Source organism: Rhinoraja longicauda, chromosome 28 (assembly GCF_053455715.1).
Source record: "Rhinoraja longicauda isolate Sanriku21f chromosome 28, sRhiLon1.1, whole genome shotgun sequence".
Classification (NCBI taxonomy): domain Eukaryota; kingdom Metazoa; phylum Chordata; class Chondrichthyes; order Rajiformes; family Arhynchobatidae; genus Rhinoraja; species Rhinoraja longicauda.
This window is the reverse complement of record NC_135980.1, coordinates 29,941,878-29,966,532: the sequence shown is the minus strand read 5'-3', so window position 1 is coordinate 29,966,532 and position 24,655 is coordinate 29,941,878. Positions and strand designations below refer to the sequence as shown.

Here is a 24,655-nt window from a genome sequence, read left to right as displayed (position 1 = left end):
CTCGGCCGCTGGACTTAACATCGCCCGGTGTGGCCGCAGGAGGCTTGGCCGGGGGGCCTTCCATCCCCCTGCGGGGGCTGTGCGTGTCGTTTGCCTCGGATGGGGTCGAGCTGCCTGTCCGTGGGTGCGGGGGGAAGAGAGGGGAAGTTTTGTTGCCTCCATCACAGTGAGGGGGTGTTTGGAGTCACTGTGATGGATGTTTGTGTTGGGGTCGGGTGTCCTGTGATCTTTTCTTTTTTGCTGTGTTTTGTGTGACTACTGAAATTTCGCTCGGTGTTGTGCCGAGTGACAATAAAGTGTTGTTATGTTATGTTATGTTATCTATCTCTGCCTTAAAAATATCCACTGACTTGGCTTCCACAGCCGTCTGTGGCAAAGAATTCCACAGATTCACCACCCTCTGACCACAGATGGCCTAATTCTGCTCCTATCACTTATGAACTTATGACCCTCTTCTCTGACTCACTAGCTCAGCAGCAAATTTTATTCAACATGTATATTTCTCTCTGGTACGTAGGAACATTCATTCTCCAAGGTGCTATGCAAATGAAATTGTTGTTGAGCTGACCTTGCAAATTGTCCATTTGTAGTTGCAAGTCCCGGTTCTGATCTTGCTGTTTTTTGATCATTTCATTCTGAGCAGATATCTATTTAAAAAGAGACAACAAAAAAAACTGAAATGTAAAAAAATGTGACTTTCTCTAAAGTAGTTCAGTTTCTTCCCAGCTGTTATCAGGCAACGGAACCATCCTACCAACCATCAGAGCGCGGTCCTGAACTACCATCTACCTCATTGGAGACCCTCAAACTATCTTATAATAAGACTTTACTGGCTTTATCTTGCACTAAACGTTATACCCTTATCATGTATTTTTGTACACTGTAAACGGCTCGATTGTAATCGTGTGTTGTCTTTCCGTTGATTGGTTAGTGCGCAACAAAAGTTTTTCACTGTACCTCGGCACACGCGATAATAAACTAAACTCCAAAGACGTACAGGTTTTTTTGGGTTAATTGGCTTGGTATAATTGTAAATTGTCCCGAGTGTGTGATAGTGCTAGTGTGTGGGGATCGCCGGTCAGTGCGGACTCGGTGTAGTTCCCTCACTATAGTGTCCACTAGTGTACCCCCCTCACAGTAGTGTCCACTAGTGTACCACCCTCACAGTAGTGTCCACTAGTGTAGCCCCCCCGTTATAGTGTCCACTAATGTACCCCCCTCAATGTAGTGTACACTAGTGTAGCCCCTCCGCAATATAGTGTCCACTAGTGTACCCCCCTCACTAGTGTCCACTAGTGTAGCCCCCCCGCACTATAGTGTCCGCTAGTGTAGCCCCCCTCACTATAGTGTCCACTAGTGTACCCCCCTCACTACAGTGTCCACTAGTGCAGCCTCCCCTCACTATAGTGTCCACTAGTGTACCCCCCCTCACTACAGTGTCCATTAGTGTAGCTCCCCCGCTATAGTGTCCACTAGTGTAGCCCCCTCACTATAGTGTTCACTAGTGTAGCCCCTCACTATAGTGTCCACTAGTGTGGCGCTCACTATAGTGTCCACTAGTGTAGGCCCCCCTCACTATAGTGTCCACTAGTGTGGCGCTCACTATAGTGTCCACTAGTGTAGCCCCCTCACTATAGTGTCCACTAGTGTAGCCCCCTCACTATAGTGTCCACTAGTGTAGCCCCCTCACTATAGTCTCCACTAGTGTAGCCCCCTCACTATAGTGTCCACTAGTGTAGCCCCCTCACTATAGTGTCCACCAGTATAGCCCCCTCACTATAGTGTCCACTACTGTAGGCCTCCCTAACTATAGTGTCCAATAGTGTAGCCCCACCTCACTAGTGTCCACTAGTGTAGCCCCCCTCACTATAGTGTCCACTACTGTAGGCCTCCCTAACTATAGTGTCCAATAGTGTAGCCCCTCCTCACTATAATGTAGCCCCTCCTCACTACAGTGTCCACTACTGTAGCCCCCCTCACTATAGTGTGCACTAGTGTAGCCCCCCCTCACTAGTGTAGCCCCCCCTCACTATAGTGTCCACTAGTGTAGCCTCCCCTCACTATAGTGTCCAGTAGTGTAGCCCCCCTCACTATAGTGTCCACTATTGTAGCCCCTCCTCAATATAGTGTCCACTAGTGCAGCGCCCCTCACTATAGTGTGCACTAGTGTAGCCCCCTCACCAGTGTCCACTAGTGTAGCCCCCCTCACTATAGTGTCCACTCGTGTAGCCCCCCTCACTATAGTGTCCACTAGTGTAGCCCCCCCTCACTATAGTGTCCACTAGTGTGGCGCTCACTAGAGTGTCCACTAGTGTAGCCCCTCACTACAGTGTCCACTAGTGTAGCCCCTCCTCACTATAGTGTCCACTTATGTAGCCCCCTCACTATAGTGTCCACTAGTGTAGCCCTCCATCGCCGGCTTTTCCTCGCAGCCCCGTTACCTGCTCCCGCATCTTGGCCGGCTCTTCCCGCAGCTTGACCACCTCCTCCTGCAGCTTGTTCGCCGCTTCCAGCAGCTTGACCGGCTCTTCCCGCAGCTTGACCACCTCTTCCCGCAGCTTGTTCGCCTCCTCCTGCATCTTGATCACCACCCCCCGCATCTTGGCCGCCTGTCCCTGCAGCTTGACCGGCTCCTCTCGCAGCTTGTCCGCCTCCTCCTGCATCTTGATCACCACCCCCCGGAACATGGCCGCCTCTCCCCGCATCTTGGCCGCCTCCCCCCGAAGCTTGACCAGCTCCCAGGCCCCGGGCTGCTGGAGGTGCCGCTGACCGTCCGGAGCAAGGACATAGAACAACAGCAGGAGGCTGAAGCACACCAGGGCGGTCAGCGAGCACTGTCGCTGGAGCAGGCGAGAGATCACATCACTCAGCATTCTTCTGGCCGCCGGCTGCGTCTCTTCAACAAAACAAACCAAGTGCTGAGCCGCTTGTAGTTTACAGGAGGTGTCCGCCCGCGTCTCCTCGCTTGTTCCAGCCCAGCCCCACAATGGTCCCTGACGCCCACTGACACATTACATATATCGCAAGGAGCTGCAGATGCAGTACAACGGGAATCAAAACTCTTCAGAGTCGGAAATGAAACTGAAAGTAAAACATAGAGCCAGAAGAGGTTGACTTGAAATCTGTCTGCAGGTCCAATCAACACTGAGATACTGGCTGGGGAGCAAAATACTGGAGGAGCAAGTTGGACCACTCCGTTTGAAATCGCCTAGACTGTTGTGTAGTCCGCCAATTTAGTCAACAAAACCCGCCGTTCGCAGTGTAATCAGTGTTGTAGGGGAACAGTGTGTGTGATGATACCATTAAAATGCAGAAAATATCTCATCTATCAACTGACATATTTTTATTTTTTTATTTTTTTTTCACCGCTTAATCTCTCTGATTTTATTTTTTCTTACTGTTTCTGCCCATTTCCCCCCACCCTTCCCCCCCAGCCTAATCTTTTGTGCAGTTTCCCTTGTATTGCTCAAACACACACTCTGCACAAATTTAACTTAAATTTAAGATAATAGATTTCAAAGTTCCTTTCATGGATCAGAAGCAACTTTGATTTAAAGCAACGCTCCATTTCTCTCTTCATCTTATTTTTCACATGATGTCCATAAACCATAAAGGCGATTCGATAAAGGGATACTGTGCATCCAACAGTTGGATGAAATTATTATGGGTAACAAGGAAATGACAGAAGAGTTGAACAGGTACTTCGGATCTGTCTTCACTAAGGAAGTCACAAACAATCTCCCAGATGTACTAGAGCACAAAGGATCTAGGGAGACAGAGGAACTGAAAGAAATTTGCATTCGGCGAGAAATAGTATTGGGTAGACTGATGGGACTGACGGCTGATAAATCCCCAAGGCCTGATGGTCTGCATCCCAGGGTGCTCAAGGAGGTGGCTCTGGAAATCGTGGATGCATTGGTGATCATTTTCTAATGTTCAATAGATTCAGGATCAGTTCCTGTGGATTGGAGGGTAGCTAATCTTATCATCATATCATATACATACAGCCGGAAACAGGCCTTTTCGGCCCTCCAAGTCGGTGCCGCCCAGCAATCCCCATACATTAACACTATCCTACACCCACTAGGGACAATTTTTACATTTACCCAGCCAATTAACCTACATACCTGTACGTCTTTGGAGTGTGGGAGGAAACCGAAGATCTCGGAGTAAACCCACGCAGGTCACGGGGAGAACGTACAAACTCCTTACAGTGCAGCACCCGTAGTCAGGATCGAACCTGAGTCTCCGGCGCTGCATTCGCTGTAAAGCAGCAACTCTACCGCTGCGCTACCGAATGTTATCCCTCTTTTCAAGAAAGGAGCAAGAGAGAAAACAGGGAATTACAGACCAGTTAGCCTGACATCGGTGGTGGGGAAGATGCTGGAGTCAATTATTAAAGAGATAATAACGGTGCATTTGGATAACAGTAAAAGGATTGGTCCAAGTCAGCATGGAATTTTGAAAGGGAAATCCTGCTTGACTAATCTTCTGGAATTTTTTGAGGATGTGACAAGTAAAATGGATGAAGGAGAGCCAGTGGATGTACTGTATCTAGACTTTCAGAAACCCTTTGATAAGGTCCCGCACGGGAGATTGGTGACTAAAATTAGAGCACATGGTATTGGGGGTAGGGTATTGACATGGATAGAGAATTGGTTGGCAGACAGGAAGCAAAGAGTAGGAATATACAGGTCCTTTTCAGAATGGCAGGCAGTGGCAAGTGGAGTGCCGCAAGGCTGCAGGTACAGCAGGCAGTGAAGAAAGCTAATGGCATGTTGGCCTTGTTTTCTGCATCTATAGGAGTAGAATTAGGCCATTCGGCCCCTCAAGTCTACTCCGCCATTCAATCACGGGGAAAACGTGCAAACTCTGCACAGACAGCGAATCTGGGCCTCCGGTAGAACCAGAGGGCCGTGAGACCTTCCTGGTGGAGGGTGAAGGCGTGAAGGGACTGGACGCCTTTGGAAAAGATGAACGAACGGGAGGGGCGGGCGATGGCTGGAAACTGAAAGGATGAAGGGTGTTTGAGGTGCCTCAGATATAGAAATATAGAGACATTGAAAATATGTGCAGGAGTAGGCCATTCGACCCTTCGAGCCAGCACCGCAATTCAATATGATCATGGCTGATCATCCCAAAATCAGTATCCCGTTCCTGCTTTTCCCCATATCCCTTGATTCCTTTAGCCCGAAGAGAGAAATTTAACTGTCTCTTGAAAACATCCAGTGAATTGGCCTCCACTGCCTTCTGTGGCAGAGATTTCCACAGATTCACATGTAGGTCAGAAGGAATTGAACAATTGTGTATAGGATGGAATGATGGAGATGGTGTGTGGAGATGGGTTCTGTGGGGCTGGACCAGGGTGGTCCTGTAGGAGGTAGAAGTGGGGCTGGGGAACGCTAAGGGTGGGGGCTCTGGTGGGGAGTTGGGCACAGCTGACGAGATTGGAAACAGTCTGTGAGATGATAGGCTGATGCTACATCTCTGTGGAGTCATGGTCAAGGGGTGGGTATGAGGAGGTGTCTGAGAACTGCCACTAGGGGCGCCACCTTCCTCACTCCCAAATAAGGAACGAAAGGTGACGTCATCGCCCCGCGCCCCGCTAGCGGCCACGTGCGTGTGTGTCAGCGTGCGTGTGTTACAGGGAGCTGTAAGTGAAACGGTTACCAGGTGGCGGTGAGTCGCTGGGCCAGTCATGGACCTCGTGCTCCACTCTCTCGCTCTGCCCACCACCGCCACCACCCATCTCAGTCAACTCGCCAAGGTTTGTTCCCTTCAGCCCACCGAGTCCGCACCGACCAGCGATCCCCGCACACTAGCACTATCCTACACACACTGGGGACTGTTTACAATTATACCAAAGCCAATTAACCTGCAAGTCTTTGGAATGTGGGAAGAAATCAGAGAACCCGGAGAAACCCCACGCAGGTCACGGGGAGAACGTGCAAACTCCGTACAGACAGCAATAGTAGTCAGGATCGAACCCGGGTCTCTGGCGCTGTGAGGCAGCAACTCTACCGCTGCACCACCGTGCCACCCCAGAGACGTATAGTCTGCTTGGATGTGGCTTGTTTAGGATAGGTTGCTGGTGATATATACTCCCAGGAATTTGAAGATTTCAATCATCTCTAATTTGTGAACGCATTGTAAACCAGGGTCCGTGTACTTGCACACTAGGGGCAATTTTACAGACGACAATTAACCTGCATGTCTTTGGTTGTAAAATCTGTTTGTCTCAAATATCCAATAAATTATACAGTGGGACACTGCCCTGTGGACCAATTATTCAGGAAGTGCGGGGAATGACATCATTTTATGTGCACGCGTTACACCGAGTCCGTGCCGACCAGCGATCCTGCACTACACTGCACGAACACTATCCTACACACGAGGGACAATTTACAATTTTACTGAAGCCAATTAACCTACAATCCTGAAGATAGAAACAAAATGCTGGAGTAACGAATGCTGACGTTTCGGGTCGAGACCCTTCTTCATTCTGAAGAAGGCACCCGTAGTCAGGATCGAACCTGGGTCCCTGGTGGTGTAAGATAGCAACTCTACCGCTGTGCCACAGATAGTAGGTGACTGTACCCAGTACAACAGTAGAGATCCAACGAAGATAATGATAGCGGAGTCAGGGGGTATGGTGAGAAGCCAGGAACGGGGTACTGATTGTGCATGATCAGCCATCATCACGGTGAATAGCGGTGCTGGCTCGAAGGGCCGATTGGCCTACTCCTGCACCCATTGTCTATTGGCTGAGACAGAGGTGTCAAACTCATTTAGGTCATGGGCCGGAATGGGCAAAATGCGACTTCATGCAGGGCTGATCAGTTGTGCACACTCAAACGCACGCGTGCGTGCTCCCACAGCTTTCGTTGCCTTGGTTTTTTCAACCTGCTCTCATATGCCTCAGTCTCTGCTATAACTACAAAGTGTTTCACTTTACGAATTTCGTTTCATATGAAGAAGAGTGCCTCGCAAACATTACTTTTATGATGGGTATTAACTTACAGTTGTAGGCTACAAGAAAGTTGTGATGAGAGTGAGAGAAAAAACAATGCTATTTTGGCTCAGGTTGTTTCGGGAGCAACACCCTTTCCATTAATAAATCATTTGAAATCGAACATTAGCAGACACAAATGTAGACCTGACAAAACAAACAGTGAATGAGCTCCCCCAGCACAGTTTATATTTAAGGCAGAGATCAACTGGTCGGTTTTAGATGTTAACTAGACCAAGTGGACCCATTGAGCCCAAACCTCTCCTGCATTGGTGTAGCACCCTCTCTTTCCCCCTCCCCTCTCCCCCCTCCCTGCTCTCCTCCCCACCCCCCCCACACTCAACCCTCCTTATCCCCCCTCCCTCCCTCAGAGATAGATTTAAACTTTAAAATGTGAATAACTTTAAAGATATAACACCGATTTCAATGAAACTTCTTCCATTAGCACCAAAGGGACGACGGTGAGTAAGGTGGGCCTAAAATTGTTGCGCTATAGTGTACCGTTTTGGCTGTAGTTCAGGAACAAACAAACGAGAGTTTTAGTATATAGATGGAATCAAGAGTTATGGGGTTAGTTCAGGAAAGGGGTGCTGAGATAAAAGCTGACCCATGCTGTTTTTGAATAGTAGCTAGGGGGGGTCTGAGTGGCCAGCTCCTGGTTCTAAATCTTGCTTTGTTATGACAACAGTTTTAGTGGAAGAATCATTACACCAGGTAGCATGAAATGTACACCAATATAGGAAGTATTTATATCTGCTTTGGACAAACAGAAATCAAAAGAAAAGCTTTAAGAATATTGTTGGTGCCAAGCTGTGTTTCTATCAGTGTGCAGTGTTCCATTGGACTTAACCTGTCAGTTGATCCTCCATCTACTCAAACACTCCCTGTGGGGAACTGCAGCTTGGCGCGGCCGCCGACTCGCAGCTTTTGGCGCCGAGCCGAGATAGCACTGCGCGCGCACCCTCCAGCCCTCCCGTCGCACTGGCCGCCGGGAACTGTAGTCCGCAAACTTCCTCACGGCTACCACTCACGCGTGCTCAGGAACTACAACCCCCGACATGCCGCCCGCCCGCCCGCCCTCCACACGACGATTAACAACGCAGCTGTTTTTTCCCCCCAAATCATCTCGCGGGCCCGGATAGGAATCCTTCGCGGGCCGCGTCCGGCCGGCCGGCGGGCCAGTAGTTTGACACCCCTGGTCTAAGAGGTTCCAGATGGAGAAGACTTCACACCATCTCAGTGAACCCTCAGCACGTCTCACAAGGCTAAGATCACGGTGAAATGAAAGCGGAGTTGTGAGGTAAAAACGGCGGCGCAGCGGTAGAGTTGCCGCCTTACAGTGAATGCAGCGCCGGAGACCCGGGTTCGATCCCGACTACGGACGTTGTCTGTACGGAGTTTGTACGTTCTCCCCGTGACCTGCGTGGGTTTTCTCCGAGATCTTCGGTTTCCTCCCACACTCCAAAGACGTGCAGGTTTGTAGGTTAAGATATAAGAAAATAACTACAGATGCTGGTACAAATCGAAGGTATTTATTCACAAAATGTTGGAGTAACTCAGCAGGTCAGGCAGCATCTCGGGAGAGAAGGAATGGGTGTAGTGGGTGTAGGATAGTGTTAGTGTGCGGGGATCGCTGGCCGAAGGGCCTGTTTCCGTGCTGTATCTCTAAATCTAAATTTTCTAAATCTCCTCAACGAGATGCGACCATTTTCCATGTGGCATCTCCGTTCGCGCTACGGCCTAATACCGTGGAGTTGGGACCTCCAGCTGTGAGCGACCTTGAAGGCTCCGGTCGCAGGGCCTGGACTCACCATCGTACCTGGACTTACCGCAGGCTCTGTGGACCACAACATCGGGAGCTCGCAGGTCCCTGGCTGGCGACCGGCTTTCGGGAGCTCCAGCCGTAGCAGCTTCGACCGCCCCGAATCGCGAGGTTCGATCGATCCGCTCGCAGGACCTTCATCGCCCTGCGTGGCTCGGCTACGGCACTTTCCATCGCCCGGTGGGGACTTATGACCTTCATCGGCCTGCTCGGCTTGGCCCTGGGGCCTTCCATCGCCCGGTGGGGGCTTAGGACCCTCATCGGCCTGCTCGGCTCGGCCCTGGGACCTTCCATCGCCCGGTGGGGGCTTAGGACCCTCATCGGCCTGCTCGGCTCGGCCCTGGGACCTTCCATCGCCCGGCGGGGGCTTCAAAAGTCGGGAGCCTCGATCGCCTCGAGGCAGCAGTTTGACTGCCTGACCGCGGGAGAAGAATGAGGAGGAGATAAGACTTTTCTTTGCCTTCCATCACAGTGAGGGTGTGCTTGGAGGAATCACTGTGATTGTTGTCTGTGTTAAACTGTAATTGTGTGCCTTGTGTTCTTTATTGTTTACTGTCAACCATTTACTGTTTATTGTCACCATTTACGCCGGACCCTGACGTGAGAGGACGCTGGCGCTGTTTGTTCGCCGCTTCTCCGTCTGGATAAATCTTTTGTTTGTTTATTTGTTTTTATGTTTTATTTGCTCTGTAAAGCGTCTTTGAGTTTCCAGAAAAGCGCTATATAAATTAAATGTATTATTATTATTATTATTAAATCTAAATCTAAACCCTTGTTCAGCGTCGTCACTTTGAAGCAATGCATTGAGGGGAGAGAAGTTTATATTTGGAAACAACTAAAGATTGTAAATACTAAATACAGACACAAAGTGCCGGAGTAACCCAGCGGGACAGGCAGCATCTCGGGGGAAAATGGATAGGTGACGTTTCAGGTCGGGACCCTTCTTCAGATGATGGTGGGAGAGAGTGAGAGGGGGGGAACTGGAAGCAAGAAAAAACCCAGGACAAATCAGGGCCGGCAACAGAGTACCCCAGGCCAGGCCGGCTAGGGATGGTGTAACCTCTAGAGCTGTGGCTTCTCGTTACGAGATTATACTGTATTACCAATAGACAATAGGTGCAGGAGTAGGCCATTCGGCCCTTTGAGCTCTATCTAGCTCTCTCTTGAATACATTCAGAGAATTGGCCTCCACCGCCTTCTGAGGCAGAGAATTCCACAGATTCACAACTCTCTGACTGAAAATGTTTTTCCTCATCTCCGTTCTAAATGGCCTACCGCTTATTCTTAATAAAGGGTAATTACTCCTCAATGAATAATTCTCCTCCGTTTATTACCACAGAGAAAGACATAAAGGTAAGGCAATCTGGGGAAGGTCAATTGCAATGATAGACACAAAATGCTGGAGTAAGTCAGTGGGCTGGGCGGCATCTCTGGGGGAGACAAGGAATGGGTGACATTTTGAACCGGGACCCTTCTTCAGACTGAGAGTCAGAGTAAAGGGGAATAAGGGATATAGACGGTGATGTAGAGAGATGGAGAACAAATGCCCAAAATGGGCAGTTTTGATCGTGTTACTTTGTATGCTTGTTTTTGCTTTCTGAATAAAGGTATTTGTATGATTTAAAAAAAGGGTGGTGGGGGGGGGGGGGGGGGGAGGAAGGCTGCAGCCGAGCTTCAGGGTGCGAAAGGTCAGACCTCCAGTCCTTCCAACCATCCCCTTGTCCAGCGTCCATCGCCCACCAACCCCACCGCCTTCCCCTCTGGTCCCCAGACTCCAGATTCGGCGGCTTCACCTCTCCCCGGGATCTTATCATATCATATCATATATATACAGCCGGAAACAGGCCTTTTCGGCCCTCCAAGTCCGTGCCGCCCAGCGATCCCCGTACATTAACACTATCCTACACCCACTAGGGACAATTTTTACATTTACCCAGCCAATTAACCTACATACCTGTACGTCTTTGGAGTGTGGGAGGAAACCGAAGATCTCGGAGAAAACCCACGCAGGTCACGGGGAGAACGTACAAACTCCTTACAGTGCAGCACCCGTAGTCAGGATCGAACCTGAGTCTCCGGCGCTGCATTCGCTGTAAAGCAGCAACTCTACCGCTGCGCTACCGTGCCGCCCAAACATATAATATTATTAAGGGGTTGGACACGTTAGAGGCAAGAAACATGTTCCCAATGTTGGGGGAGTCCAGAACCAGGGGCCACAGTTTAAGAATAAGGGGTAGGCCATTTAGAACTGAGATGAGGAAAAGCTTTTTCAGTCAGAGAGTTGTGAATCTGTGGAATTCTCTGCCTCAGAAGGCAGTGGAGGCCGATTCTCTGAATGCATTCAATAGAGAGCTAGATAGAGCTCTTAAGGATAGCGGAGTCAGGGGGTATGGGGAGAAGGCAGGAACAGGGTACTGATTGAGAATGATCAGCCATGATCACATTGAATGGCGGTGCTGGCTCGAAGGGCCGAATGGCTTCCTCCTGCACCTATTGTCTGTTGTTTCCGCGAGTGGCCTGTTGTCAGGATAGTCTGCCGCCAGCTTCACATGAAGGATTCAACGTGGGACGGGTGACGTTTCGGGTCGGGACCCAACTTCGGACTGATTCGGAAGGTAGATACAAAGTGCTGGAGTAACTAACTCAGCGGGTCAGGCAGCGTCTCCGGAGAGAAGGAGTGGGCGACGTTTCGGGTCGGGACCCAACTTCAGACTGACTCAATGTGGATCGGTAAGTTTGAACAAGGGTCCTGACCCGAAACGTCATCGATACAAAGCTCTGCCTGCTGGCTTCAGGTTTAGAAATACCGCGCAGAAACACCGTCCCACCGAGTCCACACCGACCAGCGGTCACCCCGTAAACAATCACTATCCTACACACACTAGGGACAATTTACAATTTTACCAAAGCCAATTAACCTACACACACCTGCACGTCTTTGAAGTGTGGGAGGAAAACTGAGCGCCCGGAGAAAACCCACGCAGTCACGGGGAGAACGTACAAACTCCATGCAGACAGCACCTGTAGTCGGGTTCGAACCTGGGTCTCTGGCGCTGTGAGGCAGCAACTCTACCGCTGCACCACCGTGACATTCATATCCGTTAAATTAAATAACAATATCCAGGCGGGGGTTGGGAATAACAGGACTTCTAATAAAGTGGAAGCAAGAAAATCTGATTTGAGACCTGTGGTTTTTAAAAAAAATCGTGATATATTTTATTATAAATTGAATCAGAATTTTAAAAACACACATACACACACATTAAATCCATAGCCGCTGAGGGCATGGACCAGGAACTTAGCGTGGAAACAGCAGAAATGTTAATTGAACGTGTGAGAAGGAGCTGCAGATGCTGGTCTACATGGAAGGTAGACGCCAAATGTCGGAGTAACTCAGTGGGTCAGGGAGCATCTCTCTCTGTCTGAAGAAGGGTCTTGACCCGAAACATCACCTATTCCTTTTCTCCGGAGATGCTGCCTGACCCGCTGAGTCACTCCCAAAGATTCTGGAGGAACAAGATGGACCACTCCGTCTAAATCACCTATACTGAAGTATAGTACGCCAAGGAGTCGAACGGCCGCCAATTTAGTAAGCAAACCCCGCCGTTCGCTCTGCCTCTCGCAGTGTAATCAGTGTTTCTGGTTGTGGTAGGATGATTCAGTTGCCTGATAACAGCTGGGAAGAAACTGTCCCTGAATCTGGAGGTGTGCGTTTTATTTATTTTTAAATATTTATTTTTATTGCAGAAAGATACAATACGAATGACGTAATGCATTACATTCCCCTCCATTTTGTTTTTTATATATAACACCAAAAATAACCCTCACCCACCCTCCCTGGACACCCCTTTGCAGCTGATGTGTTCACAATACATCATATCACAAATACAAATGCACAATTTGACAGCAAAACCTCTACATTCTTCCAAGGCGCAGGCCCATACATATCTACAGCATGTCAGATGGTTCAGGATACACTCATTCATTATGCATCAGCCATCCTGTGAGGTAATCGGCAATTGTGTAAACAAAAATAAGTAAATAAATAAAAGTAAAACATAATTAAAGGCAGATCCCCAACTACAATCAAGTGCCCTCAGTCAGTGGGTAGTTCTTTTAGATTCTCAAAGTATGACAGAAAAGGTTCCCATTTTGAATTTAAAAATTTCACAGCCCCCCTCAGTGTAAATTTGATCTTTTCTAGTTTTAGAAAGAACATTACATCCTCTAGCCAAGCGGCAGCAGATGGAGGAGTTGTAGATTTCCAGACCAGCAAAATTCTCCTACGGGCCAAAAGTGATGTGAATGCAATGATGTCAGACTGGTTTGCATTTAAACCCAAAGTTCCATCTGTTACGCTGAATACAGCTACAAGTGGGCAAAGCCTCACTGTCACCCCAAGGACTTCACTGATGGTTTTAAAAACCACTGTCCAGTAGTCACCAAGTTTGGGGCATGACCAGAATGCGTGAGCTAGATTGGCTGGAGAGAATGAGCACCTATCACAGCCAGCATCTGTCCCCGGATATATGTCAGCAAGCCTGGCTTTGCTTAAATGAGCCCTGTGTAAAACTTAGAATTGTATGAGCCCCAATCTTGCACATGATGACGAGGAATGGACTCTTTTCAGTGCTTCTGTCCAGCATTCCTCAGACAAATCCATACCAAGGTCATCCTCCCACCTAATTTTTAATTTTGTTCAGGTTTTGATCCCCTAAAGACATCAATTGAGAATATAATACAGAGATCAGTCCTTTATTTGCAAAGGTAAGAGTGAGTTTATCCAACACTGTGACAGACGGGAGATCAGGAAAAAAAGGGTTTTTTTCATGGCAAAGTGGTGGATCTGAAGATATTTAAAGAAATGATTACGTGGGAGGTCATATTTTCTGCACAGGTTATCAAAACTATCAAATATGTTGTCAGTGTATAAATCCTTAATGCACTTAAGACCATTCAAACCCCATTGTCGAAAGGTTGAATCAAGTGTAGAGTGGGGGAATAAATGGTTACTGTGAACGGGACCCAGAACTGAAGCTGATGTGAACTTATAGTGACGGCAAAATTGATTAAAAAAATTGAGGGTGGATAGTACGACAGGTTTGGATGTGAATCGAGAGGGTTTCAATGGCAGGGAGGAATATACGAAAGCTGGAAGAGACGAGGAGTAACAAGACTGTGACTCAAGCAGACACCAGTCTGTATCCGGTCGGTGGAGCCAGAATAATATCTTTTGGATATTAGATGCCCAATAATAATAAATAAAACTAGGAAGGCCCAGTCCACCTACTTCACGACCTCTTTGGAGAGTACACTTATTAACCCTTGGAACCTTATTGCCCCATATAAAGAAGGTTATAGATTGGTTAACTGTTAAAAAATGACTTAGATAGGAAGCACTGGAACAAATAAAGAAATCTGGGAAGTACAGTCATCTTCACCGACTGTACTCTCCCAGCCATAGTAAGGCGTCGACTACGCCATCTCTCAAAGTCAGCCTTCATTTGGCTAACTTGAGGCGTATAATTAGCTTCAAACAGAGATGTCAAAGAGCGGGTAATGCGTATTCCTAGATATACAAAACCATCTTGAGATAAGGGAAAAGGCAGGGATTCCTGTCGGATCTGTAGGGCTAGGTTGATGGGTGGGGGGTAAGGAACCATTTTTCAAAGATTCTTGAAACATTTCTAAAAGAACTGGTGTGAGCTTATCCTTAAATTTCTTATAAAATTCTAATGGGTAGCCGTCAGGGCCCGGGGTCTTACCACTCTGCATCGCCATAATGGCATTATTAATCTCTTCCTGCCCAAGAGCCTGATCTAGATCTTCTGCCTCTTCTGGTTCAAGAGTGGGTATTTCCAAATCATCTATAAAACGTTCCATATTCGTTGCGTCTGAGGGGGATTCTGAGGTATGAAGAGAAGAATAAAAGGCTGTGAAATTATTATTAATTTCTTTTGGATTGCTTATTATATTTTGGTGTGTGTCTCTTATCTGAGGAATAAGTCGTGACGCGGCTTGACGCTTCAGCTGGTGAGCCATAAGCCGGCTCGCCTTGTCACCATATTCATAATGGAGACCACTAGTCCTGAGAATCAGTTGTTCTCATTGGTTATTAGATAGAAGATTAAATTTTGCTTGTAAATCAGCACGGCTTTTATATAATTCAGCAGTGGGTTGCTCAGAGTATTGGTTGCCCAGAACCAAGATGGATTGTGACAGGATTTGCATTTCCCTCTTACGTTCTTTATTGGAGTATAAGGTATAAGATATGATTTGACCTCTCAAATAAGCTTTTAAAGTTTCCCAAAGTAAAGAGCATGATACCGACTCGGTTTTATTAGTCTCGAGGAATATGTCTATGTTAGCCGATACAAAACTGCAGAATTTCTCATTGGAAAGCAAAAGGGAGTTGAGTCTCCAAAGAGGTCGTTCTCTAATGTTTAAAGGAAAATCTAGGTCCAGTATCACAGGCGAGTGATCTGATATTACTATGGCAGTATATTCAATTTTCTTAACCATAGGAATAAAGGAACTGTCTATAAAGAAGTAATCTATTCTGGAGAAAGAGCGGTGAACATGAAAAAAAAAAGAGAATTGCCTAGCAATTGGGTTCAAGAATCTCCAGGTGTCCACATAGCCATTTTGTTGCGTAAACAGTGAGAAGGTCTTTGCCATACCAGAAGATATCCCCTTGGAATTAGACCTATCAAGCAGTGGATCAATAGCACAGTTCAGGTCTCCCGAAAAGATTAGCTGACGCGTGTTCAGATCAGGTATTAATGACAAAACCTTATTTGCAAAGTAGACATCATCCCAATTAGAGGCATAAACATTCACTAAGACGACAGGTTTTTGAAAAAAGGACCCAGTAACTATAATAAACCGGCCATTAGGGTCACTGACTACTTCAGATGGTGTAAACTGTCTGTTTTTAATTGCTTTAAATGAGAAAAAACTTTAGCTCTTTTAACAGGACCATTAAGCCCCTTTACATTCCAGGATATAAACCTCACAGGATGGCCTCCATCAATGTTACCATTAGCCATAATTTAAAATACATATTTCAATAATACATACAGGGCCTGCCATCCAAAACAATGCAAAGGCTGCATGTGAAAACATTAAAAAAAAGGTCTAATGCATTTGTGATATTCGAAAAGTAAGCTGCCATTACCCAAAACATTTCCCTCATCCCCTGACAATAACAAAAAAAACACATTTAACCCCCAAAACCTAGATCTTCCTCCCCAACTGAGGATGATCGCAGGCATTACAAAACAAAAAAACTTCCGATGCGCTCTCTAGCTAAAACTTTAAATCCAATTGAAGGTGGCCTTCTTCCTCAAAATTGTACGGTTGTTTGTTCTACCGTTGCCTTTGAGGCTAAGGATAACACAGATTAAGCAAAGTATTACAAAAACAAAGGAATAAAAATTGTACCCCAGAGAGCAATTCTAGACGTTTACGTTTTCGCTGGTTGAAAGTCCTCGACTCATTGATCAGATTCAGGGGCATGGCAATCCAGCTCAATTGAATTCCACAATTACAAAAATTTACAGTTTACTGCCGTAAGAGGCTGTGCCAATGCCGCATGAATATCCTAAAAAGTCATTGCTCTTCAAGGCCATCATCTCCCCAGCACGAGTAGTAAATCTCTTTGGCAGCTTCTGGTGTATTGAAGTAGTGTTTTTTACCTTCATGAGTGACCTGGAGCCGGGCAGGATACAGGAGGCCGAACCGAACCCCTTTTTTGTAGAGCAGGGATTTTATCTCCCTAAAAGCTGCACGTTCTCCACAGCTCCACGCTGAAATCCTCATGAAAAAACACCTGATACCCGCGGAAAGACAGTTCCTGCCTCCGTCTGGTGATGATGCGATGTTTGTCCTGAAAGTAGTGAAAAAGAACCAGAAACACTCGGTCTAGATGGCTTGGTATTCAAGGCATTCGTTGGTGTAGGTCCAACTCGGTGAGCACGCAAAAGCATGAGAGGTCTTGGGAAGAAATCAGACCCCAGCACTTCAAAAAACGCAGTCATAAATTTAGTATAAGAAAATAACTGGAGATGCTGGTACAAATCGATTTATTCACAAAATGCTGGAGTAACTCAGCAGGTCAGGCAGCATCTCGGGAGAGAAGGAATGGGTGATGTTTCGGGTCAAGACCCTTCATCAGTCTGAAGAAGGGTCTCGACCCGAAACGTCACCCATTCCTTCTCTCCCGAGATGCGGCCTGACCTGCTGAGTTACTCCAGCATTTTGTGAATAAATCAGTCATTAATTTGACAGGGTCCGAACCTTCCAATTTTTCAGGAATTCCGACCACCCTTAGGTTAGATCACGACCGATTCTCGAGGTCATTTAGCTTCCCTTTCAGAAGTGCGTTTTCATTCTTTAATGTAGCTATGGCGGCTTTGGTGTTCACTAGTCTGTCACTGTGGTCATTCAGGCCGTCTTCAACCTCGCGAATACGTTCATCATGTGTTTCGTAGAAGGACTTAACTTCCTCCAGAGTGGTGTTCACCGGCGACAAAGCATCTTCAGGTTCTCTCTTTAGAGCAGAATTAATCGCTTGTGTCATATCGGCAAGGAGTGCTGAACGAAGCCTTTCGAGATCCTCTGGTAGTTCAGGTCCACCACCAGGTAGGGCCGCCATGGCTGCAGTATTCTTGTTTGAGACTTCGCCATCTTTTCCCCCAGTTTTAGCTCGACGTTGCATTTTATTTGCCGTTTCGGTGTCTAAGAATGCCTCGAGTCGTACATAATGTTAAATAGTGGGTTACCTCAAGCATATAACAAAGATGAACAGGTAGACTTTGAGCAGAAATCGGGAGCCACGCTCACACATACCTGTTCATTTCATGTCCAACCCAGAATTCTCTTTATTTCTTTCTAATCCGTCAAGTTTCTTTTGACTTCTAGTTGTCGCTCCCCCACTCATTCCAATACAGAACACTGTGATTTATGTGGCAATTAGTGAATTAAGGGAGGTTAGTTTTAACTTGCTATCGGGAGCTCGAGATTAAGCAGCCATATGCTCGCCTCGTCACCGGAAGTCCGAGGTGTGCGTTTTCACACTTCTGTACCTCTTGCCCCACGGGAGAGGGGAGAAGAGGGAGTGGCCGGGGTGAGACTCGTCCTTGATTATGCTGCTGGCCTTGCCGAGGCAGCGTAAGGTGTAGATGGAGTCAATGGAAGGGAGGTTGGTTTGTGTGATGGTCTGGGCTGAGTCCACAATTTGCCGTCCCAATGATTCCCTCTCCCACTGCTCTTTCCCCCCACCCACCCCATTTCTCACTCCCACCCGAACCCTTAGCCCACAGCCCTTCCCCAATCAAACACATACTATCACTAACTTTACCACACCCTATCACCCACCCCCCACAATCTCTACATCTCACCCCCCCTCTCCCCGTACCTCCCACCACCCACACCTCACTGCTTCCATGATTGAATGGCGGAGCAGGCTTGATGGGGCGAATGGCCTAATTCTTGTCTGAGGACTTATGAACCCTGCACCCTCTCACACACCCCCTGCCTTTATTTCCCACCCACTGTGCATAGGTTGACCCATGCCTGCTTCAACTTACCCTTCGTGTCATTTGGAGCAATTGGCTAGGCCACAACACAGGAACAAGCACAAACCAAAAGCCAAAATGTACCACAGCATGTTATTATCCTGCGATTTCGATGATTGATCCTGGTAGCCGTGTCTGGAATAAATAAATGCAGGTAATTCTGAATTAACTTCCAATTATTATAAAATGGAGGTTGATGAAAGGTCTTACTGAGAAAGGTCTTTCTCTGTTAATTTTAATTCCACCTCCACGAGCTGTATCTCCTTTTGTTTTATTTTTAGAAGTCATGGAAGCAGATTAGGCATTTGCAAACAACAGAACTCTATATATATATATTAGTCTCGTTTTAATTTAGTTTAGAGATACAGCGTGGAAACGGGCCCTTTCGGCCCACCGGGTCCACGCCGACCAGCGATCCCCGCACACAAACACTATCCTACACACACTATAGACAATAGGTGCAGGAGGAGGCCATTCGGCCCTTCGAGCCAGCACCGCCATTCAATGTGATCATGGCTGATCATTCTCAATCAGTACCCCGTTCCTGCCTTCTCCCCATACCCCCATATCTGTACTAGGGACAATTTTTTCATTTACCAAGCCATTTAATCTACAAACCCGCACGTCTTTGGAGTGTGGGAGGAAACCGAAAATCTCGGAGAAAAACCACGGGGGGGGGACGTATAAACTCCGTACAGACAGCGCCCGTAGTCGGGATGGAACCCGGGTCTCTGGCGCTGCATTCGCTGTAAGGCAACAACTCTACCGCTGTGCCACCGTGCCGGTCTGACCTGGTCTGGCCTTTAGTCATCCAAACTCACAGGGCAATTCCCTCCATAACCCATTACGGGCGGCACGGTGGCGTAGCGGTAGGGATGCTGCCTTACGGCACTTACCGGGCTTGATCCTGACTACGGGTGCTGTCTGCACGGAGTTTGTACGTTCTCTCTGCGACTGCTTGGGTTTTAGTTTAGAGACACAACGTGGAAACAGGTCCTTCGGCCCACCGAGTCCATGCCGGCCAGCGTTCACCTCGTGCACCAGCACTTTCTCACATATCAGGGACTATTCACAACCTTACATTAACCTGCAAACCTACACGTCCTTGGGATGTGTGAGGAAACCGGAGCGCCCGGAGAAAACCCCACCCGGGAAGAACTTTCAAACAACGTGCAGACGGAACCCATGGTCAGGATCGAACCTGGGTCTCAGGCAGCAACTCTACCGCGCCGCCCTAGCGCTCTGGTCTCCTCCAACATTCCAAAAACATGCAGGGTTGTAAGTTAATTGGTTTCCGTAAATTGTCCCGACTGTGTGTTGGATGGGACTGGTGTAAGTGCGATCACCAGTCAGCACGGCCTCGGTGGGCCTGCTTCTCTGCTGTATCGCTAAACTAAACTAAACTAAACACTACCCTTTGCCAGTCAGTCCCCTGTTCCTGCTTCATGCAGACTACTCTTCTTTTCCAAAGGTATCCAATGGTACCCAGAGTCAAATTCTATTTAAAATGACACAGGGACTCACGGAGAATGCCGAAGGTCTGAGTTTTGTCGTTCACAGTGTCCCAAACTGTCCTTTAATTCTTGTACCAGTTGTCCATGCTTCCCGCTCTCTGCCTGGCAGTGCTGAAAGTTACCTGTCAAAAGGAGAGTTTGAAGATTGTGGATTTGGAGAGAAGGTGGTTACGGGGAGAAGGCAGGAGAACGGGATTGAGAGGGAGAGATAGATCAGCCGCGATTGAATGGCGGAGTAGACTTAAGGTCATAATGGTCAGACCATCAGACCCAGGGCCTGATGGTCTGCATACCAGAGTACTTAAGGAGGTGGCGCTATAAATTGTGGACGCATTGGTGATCATTTTCCAATGTTCTATAGATTCAGGATCAGTTCCTGTGGATTGGAGGGTAGCTAATGTTGTCCCACTTTTTAAGAAAGGAGGGAGAGAGAAAACTGGAAATTATAGACCAGTTAGTCTGACATCAGTGGTGGGGAAGATGCTGGAGTCAATTATAAAAGCCGAAATTGCGGAGCATTTGGATAGTAATAACAGGATTGTTCCGAATCAGCATGGGTTTACGAAAGAGAAATCATGCTTGACTAATCTTCTGGAATTCTTTGAGGATGTAACTAGGAAAATTGACAGGGGAGAGCCGGTGGATGTGGTGTACCTTGACTTTCAGAAAGCCTTTGACAAGGTCCCACATAGGAGATTAGTGGGCAAAATTAGAGCACATGGTATTGGAGGTAGGGTACTGACATGGATAGAAAATTGGTTGACAGACAGAATGCAAAGAGGGGATAAATGGGTCCCTTTCAGAATGGCAGGCAGTAACTAGTGGGGTACCGCAAGGCTCGGTGCTGGGACCGCAGCTATTTACAATATACATTAATGACTTGGATGAATGGATTAAAAGTACCATTAGCAAATTTGCAGATGATACAAAGCTGGGTGGTAGTGTAAATTGTGAGGAAGATGCTATGAGGTTGCAGGGTGACTTGGACAGGTTGTGTGAGTGGGCGGATGCATGGCAGATGCAGTTTAATGTGGATAAGTGTGAGGTTATCCACTTTGGTGGTAAGAATAGGAAGGCAGAGTATTATCCGAATAGGAATAGGGGACGTACAACGAGATCTGGGTGTCCTAGTGCATCAGTCACTGAAAGGAAGCATGCAGGTACAGCAGTGAAGAAACCCAATGGAATGTTGGCCTTCATAACAAGAGGAGTTGAGTATAGGAGCAAAGAGGTCCTTCTGCAGTTGTACAGGGCCCTAGTCAGACCGCACCTGGAGTACTGTGTGCAGTTTTGATCTCCAAATTTGAGGAAGGATATTCTTGCTATTGAGGGCGTGCAGCGTAGGTTTACTAGGTTAATTCCCGGAATGGCGGGACTGTCATATGTTGAAAGACTGGAGCGGCTAGGCTTGTATACACTGGAATTTAGAAGGAAGAGAGGAGATCTTCCATCGCCCGGCGCGGCTCGGCTGCGGGACGTTTCAGTGCCCGTTGCGGCTTGGCCGCGGGACGTTTCAGTGCCCGGTGCGGCCGCGGGACGTTTCAGTGCCCGGTGCGGCTCGGCCGCGGGACGTTTCAGTGCCCGGTGCGGCTCGGCCGCTGGACTTAACATCGCCCGGTGCGGCCGCGGGACGTTTCAGTGCCCGGTGCGGCCGCGGGATGTTTCAGTGCCCGGTGCGGCTCGGCCGCGGGACGTTTCAGTGCCCGGTGCGGCTCGGCCGCGGGACGTTTCAGTGCCCGGTGCGGCTTGGCCGCTGGACTTAACATCGCCAGCGCGGCTCGGCCGCGGGACGTTTCAGTGCCCGGTGAGGCTCGGCCGCTGGACTTAACATCGCCTGGTGTGGCCGCAGGAGGTTTCGGTGCCCGGGGCGGCTCGGCCGGGGGGCCTTCCATCCCCCTGCGGGGGCTGTGCGTGTCGTTTGCCTCGGATGGGGTCGAGCTGCCTGTCCGTGGGTGCGGGGGGAAGAGAGGGGAAGTTTTGTTGCCTCCATCACAGTGAGGGGGTGTTTGGAGTCACTGTGATGGATGTTTGTGTTGGGGTCGGGTGTCCTGTGTTCTTTTCTTTTTTGCTGTGTTTTGTGTGACTACTGAAATTTCGCTCGGTGTTGTGCCGAGTGACAATAAAGTGTTGTTATGTTATGTTATGTTATCTATCTCTGCCTTAAAAATATCCACTGACTTGGCTTCCACAGCCGTCTGTGGCAAAGAATTCCACAGATTCACCACCCTCTGACCACAGATGGCCTAATTCTGCTCCTATCACTTATGAACTTATGACCCTCTTCTCTGACTCACTAGCTCAGCAGCAAATTTTATTCAACATGTATATTTCTCTCTGGTACGTAGGAACATTCATTCTCCAAGGTGCTATGCAAATGAAATTGTTGTTGAGCTGACCTTGCAAATTGTCCATTTGTAGTTGCAAGTCCCAGTTCTGATCTTGCTGTTTTTTGATCATTTCATTCTGAGCAATTATCTATTTAAAAAGAGACAACAAAAAAAACTGAAATGTAAAAAAATGTGACTTTCTCTAAAGTAGTTCAGTTTCTTCCCAGCTGTTATCAGGCAACGGAACCATCCTACCAACCATCAGAGCGTGGTCCTGAACTACCATCTACCTCATTGGAGACCCTCAAACTATCTTATAATAAGACTTTACTGGCTTTATCTTGCACTAAACGTTATACCCTTATCATGTATTTTTGTACACTGTAAACGGCTCGATTGTAATCGTGTGTTGTCTTTCCGTTGATTGGTTAGTGCGCAACAAAAGTTTTTCACTGTACCTCGGCACACGCGATAATAAACTAAACTCCAAAGACGTACAGGTTTTTTTGGGTTAATTGGCTTGGTATAATTGTAAATTGTCCCGAGTGTGTGATAGTGCTAGTGTGTGGGGATCGCCGGTCGGTGCGGACTCGGTGTAGTTCCCTCACTATAGTGTCCACTAGTGTACCCCCCTCACAGTAGTGTCCACTAGTGTACCACCCTCACAGTAGTGTCCACTAGTGTAGCCCCCCCGTTATAGTGTCCACTAATGTACCCCCCCTCAATGTAGTGTACACTAGTGTAGCCCCTCCGCAATATAGTGTCCACTAGTGTACCCCCCTCACTAGTGTCCACTAGTGTAGCCCCCCCGCACTATAGTGTCCGCTAGTGTAGCCCCCCTCACTATAGTGTCCACTAGTGTACCCCCCTCACTACAGTGTCCACTAGTGTAGCCTCCCCTCACTATAGTGTCCACTAGTGTACCCCCCCCTCACTACAGTGTCCACTAGTGTAGCTCCCCCGCTATAGTGTCCACTAGTGTAGCCCCCTCACTATAGTGTTCACTAGTGTAGCCCCTCACTATAGTGTCCACTAGTGTGGCGCTCACTATAGTGTCCACTAGTGTAGGCCCCCCTCACTATAGTGTCCACTAGTGTGGCGCTCACTATAGTGTCCACTAGTGTAGCCCCCTCACTATAGTGTCCACTAGTGTAGCCCCCTCACTATAGTGTCCACTTAGTGTAGCCCCCTCACTATAGTCTCCACTAGTGTAGCCCCCTCACTATAGTGTCCACTAGTGTAGCCCCCTCACTATAGTGTCCACCAGTATAGCCCCCTCACTATAGTGTCCACTACTGTAGGCCTCCCTAACTATAGTGTCCAATAGTGTAGCCCCACCTCACTAGTGTCCACTAGTGTAGCCCCCCTCACTATAGTGTCCACTACTGTAGGCCTCCCTAACTATAGTGTCCAATAGTGTAGCCCCTCCTCACTATAATGTAGCCCCTCCTCACTACAGTGTCCACTAGTGTAGCCCCCCTCACTATAGTGTGCACTAGTGTAGCCCCCCCTCACTAGTGTAGCCCCCCTCACTATAGTGTCCACTAGTGTAGCCTCCCCTCACTATAGTGTCCAGTAGTGTAGCCCCCCTCACTATAGTGTCCACTATTGTAGCCCCTCCTCAATATAGTGTCCACTAGTGCAGCGCCCCTCACTATAGTGTGCACTAGTGTAGCCCCCTCACCAGTGTCCACTAGTGTAGCCCCTCACTACAGTGTCCACTAGTGTAGCCCCTCCTCACTATAGTGTCCACTTATGTAGCCCCCTCACTATAGTGTCCACTGGTGTAGCCCTCTATCGCCGGCTTTTCCTCGCAGCCCCGTTACCTGCTCCCGCATCTTGGCCGGCTCTTCCCGCAGCTTGACCACCTCCTCCTGCAGCTTGTTCGCCGCTTCCAGCAGCTTGACCGGCTCCTCCCGCAGCTTGACCACCTCTTCCCGCAGCTTGTTCGCCTCCTCCTGCATCTTGATCACCACCCCCCGCATCTTGGCCGCCTGTCCCTGCAGCTTGACCGGCTCCTCTCGCAGCTTGTCCGCCTCCTCCTGCATCTTGATCACCACCCCCCGGAACATGGCCGCCTCTCCCCGCATCTTGGCCGCCTCCCCCCGAAGCTTGACCAGCTCCCAGGCCCCGGGCTGCTGGAGGTGCCGCTGACCGTCCGGAGCAAGGACATAGAACAACAGCAGGAGGCTGAAGCACACCAGGGCGGTCAGCGAGCACTGTCGCTGGAGCAGGCGAGAGATCACATCACTCAGCATTCTTCTGGCCGCCGGCTGCGTCCCTTCAACAAAACAAACCAAGTGCTGAGCCGCTTGTAGTTTGCAGGAGGTGTCCGCCCGCGTCTCCTCGCTTGTTCCAGCCCAGCCCCACAATGGTCCCTGACGCCCACTGACACATTACATATA

The 24,655-nt window shown here is 48.4% G+C and overlaps 2 protein-coding genes across 3 annotated transcripts in view; both read right to left on the bottom strand.

Moving 5' to 3' along the window:
- LOC144607218 (uncharacterized) overlaps nucleotides 1-14,714 on the bottom strand; it is a 23,949-nt gene extending 9,235 nt beyond the window's left edge. The window contains exons 1-4 of the mRNA XM_078423898.1: nucleotides 14,597-14,714; nucleotides 8,041-8,209; nucleotides 2,442-3,003; nucleotides 569-647 (exon numbers count right to left, since the gene is read on the bottom strand). Of these exons, the coding sequence (XP_078280024.1) occupies nucleotides 569-647; nucleotides 2,442-3,003; nucleotides 8,041-8,209; nucleotides 14,597-14,714 (928 nt within the window). The remainder of the gene's footprint in view (nucleotides 1-568; nucleotides 648-2,441; nucleotides 3,004-8,040; nucleotides 8,210-14,596) is intronic.
- LOC144607285 (uncharacterized) lies at nucleotides 12,672-24,655 on the bottom strand. 2 transcript variants are annotated; one of them, XM_078424013.1, is made up of 5 exons: nucleotides 24,077-24,655; nucleotides 22,320-22,398; nucleotides 19,934-20,045; nucleotides 18,422-18,544; nucleotides 12,672-16,217 (listed from the first exon to the last, which is right to left on the bottom strand). In XM_078424013.1, exons 1-4 carry the CDS (start codon nucleotides 24,506-24,508, stop codon nucleotides 18,430-18,432), a joined length of 738 nt encoding a protein of 245 aa, XP_078280139.1. In that variant the 5' UTR covers nucleotides 24,509-24,655; the 3' UTR covers nucleotides 12,672-16,217; nucleotides 18,422-18,429. The 2 variants fall into 2 exon arrangements, with proteins under 2 accessions (XP_078280139.1, XP_078280138.1); XM_078424012.1 differs by lacking the exon at nucleotides 12,672-16,217 and having other exon boundaries at nucleotides 18,310-18,544.

Bases quoted from the DNA above. Each gene is read 5' to 3' on its own strand.
- LOC144607285 (XM_078424013.1), bottom strand. From the start codon at position 24,508: ATGCTGAGTGATGTGATCTCTCGCCTGCTCCAGCGACAGTGCTCGCTG. The intron at 22,399-24,076 runs GTAACGGGGCTG...CTTTTTAAATAG, and splicing joins CGGCCAAGATGCGGGAGCAG to ATAATTGCTCAGAATGAAAT. The intron at 18,545-19,933 runs GTGAGTCCCTGT...TATTTATTCCAG, and splicing joins TCAGACCTTCGGCATTCTCC to ACACGGCTACCAGGATCAAT.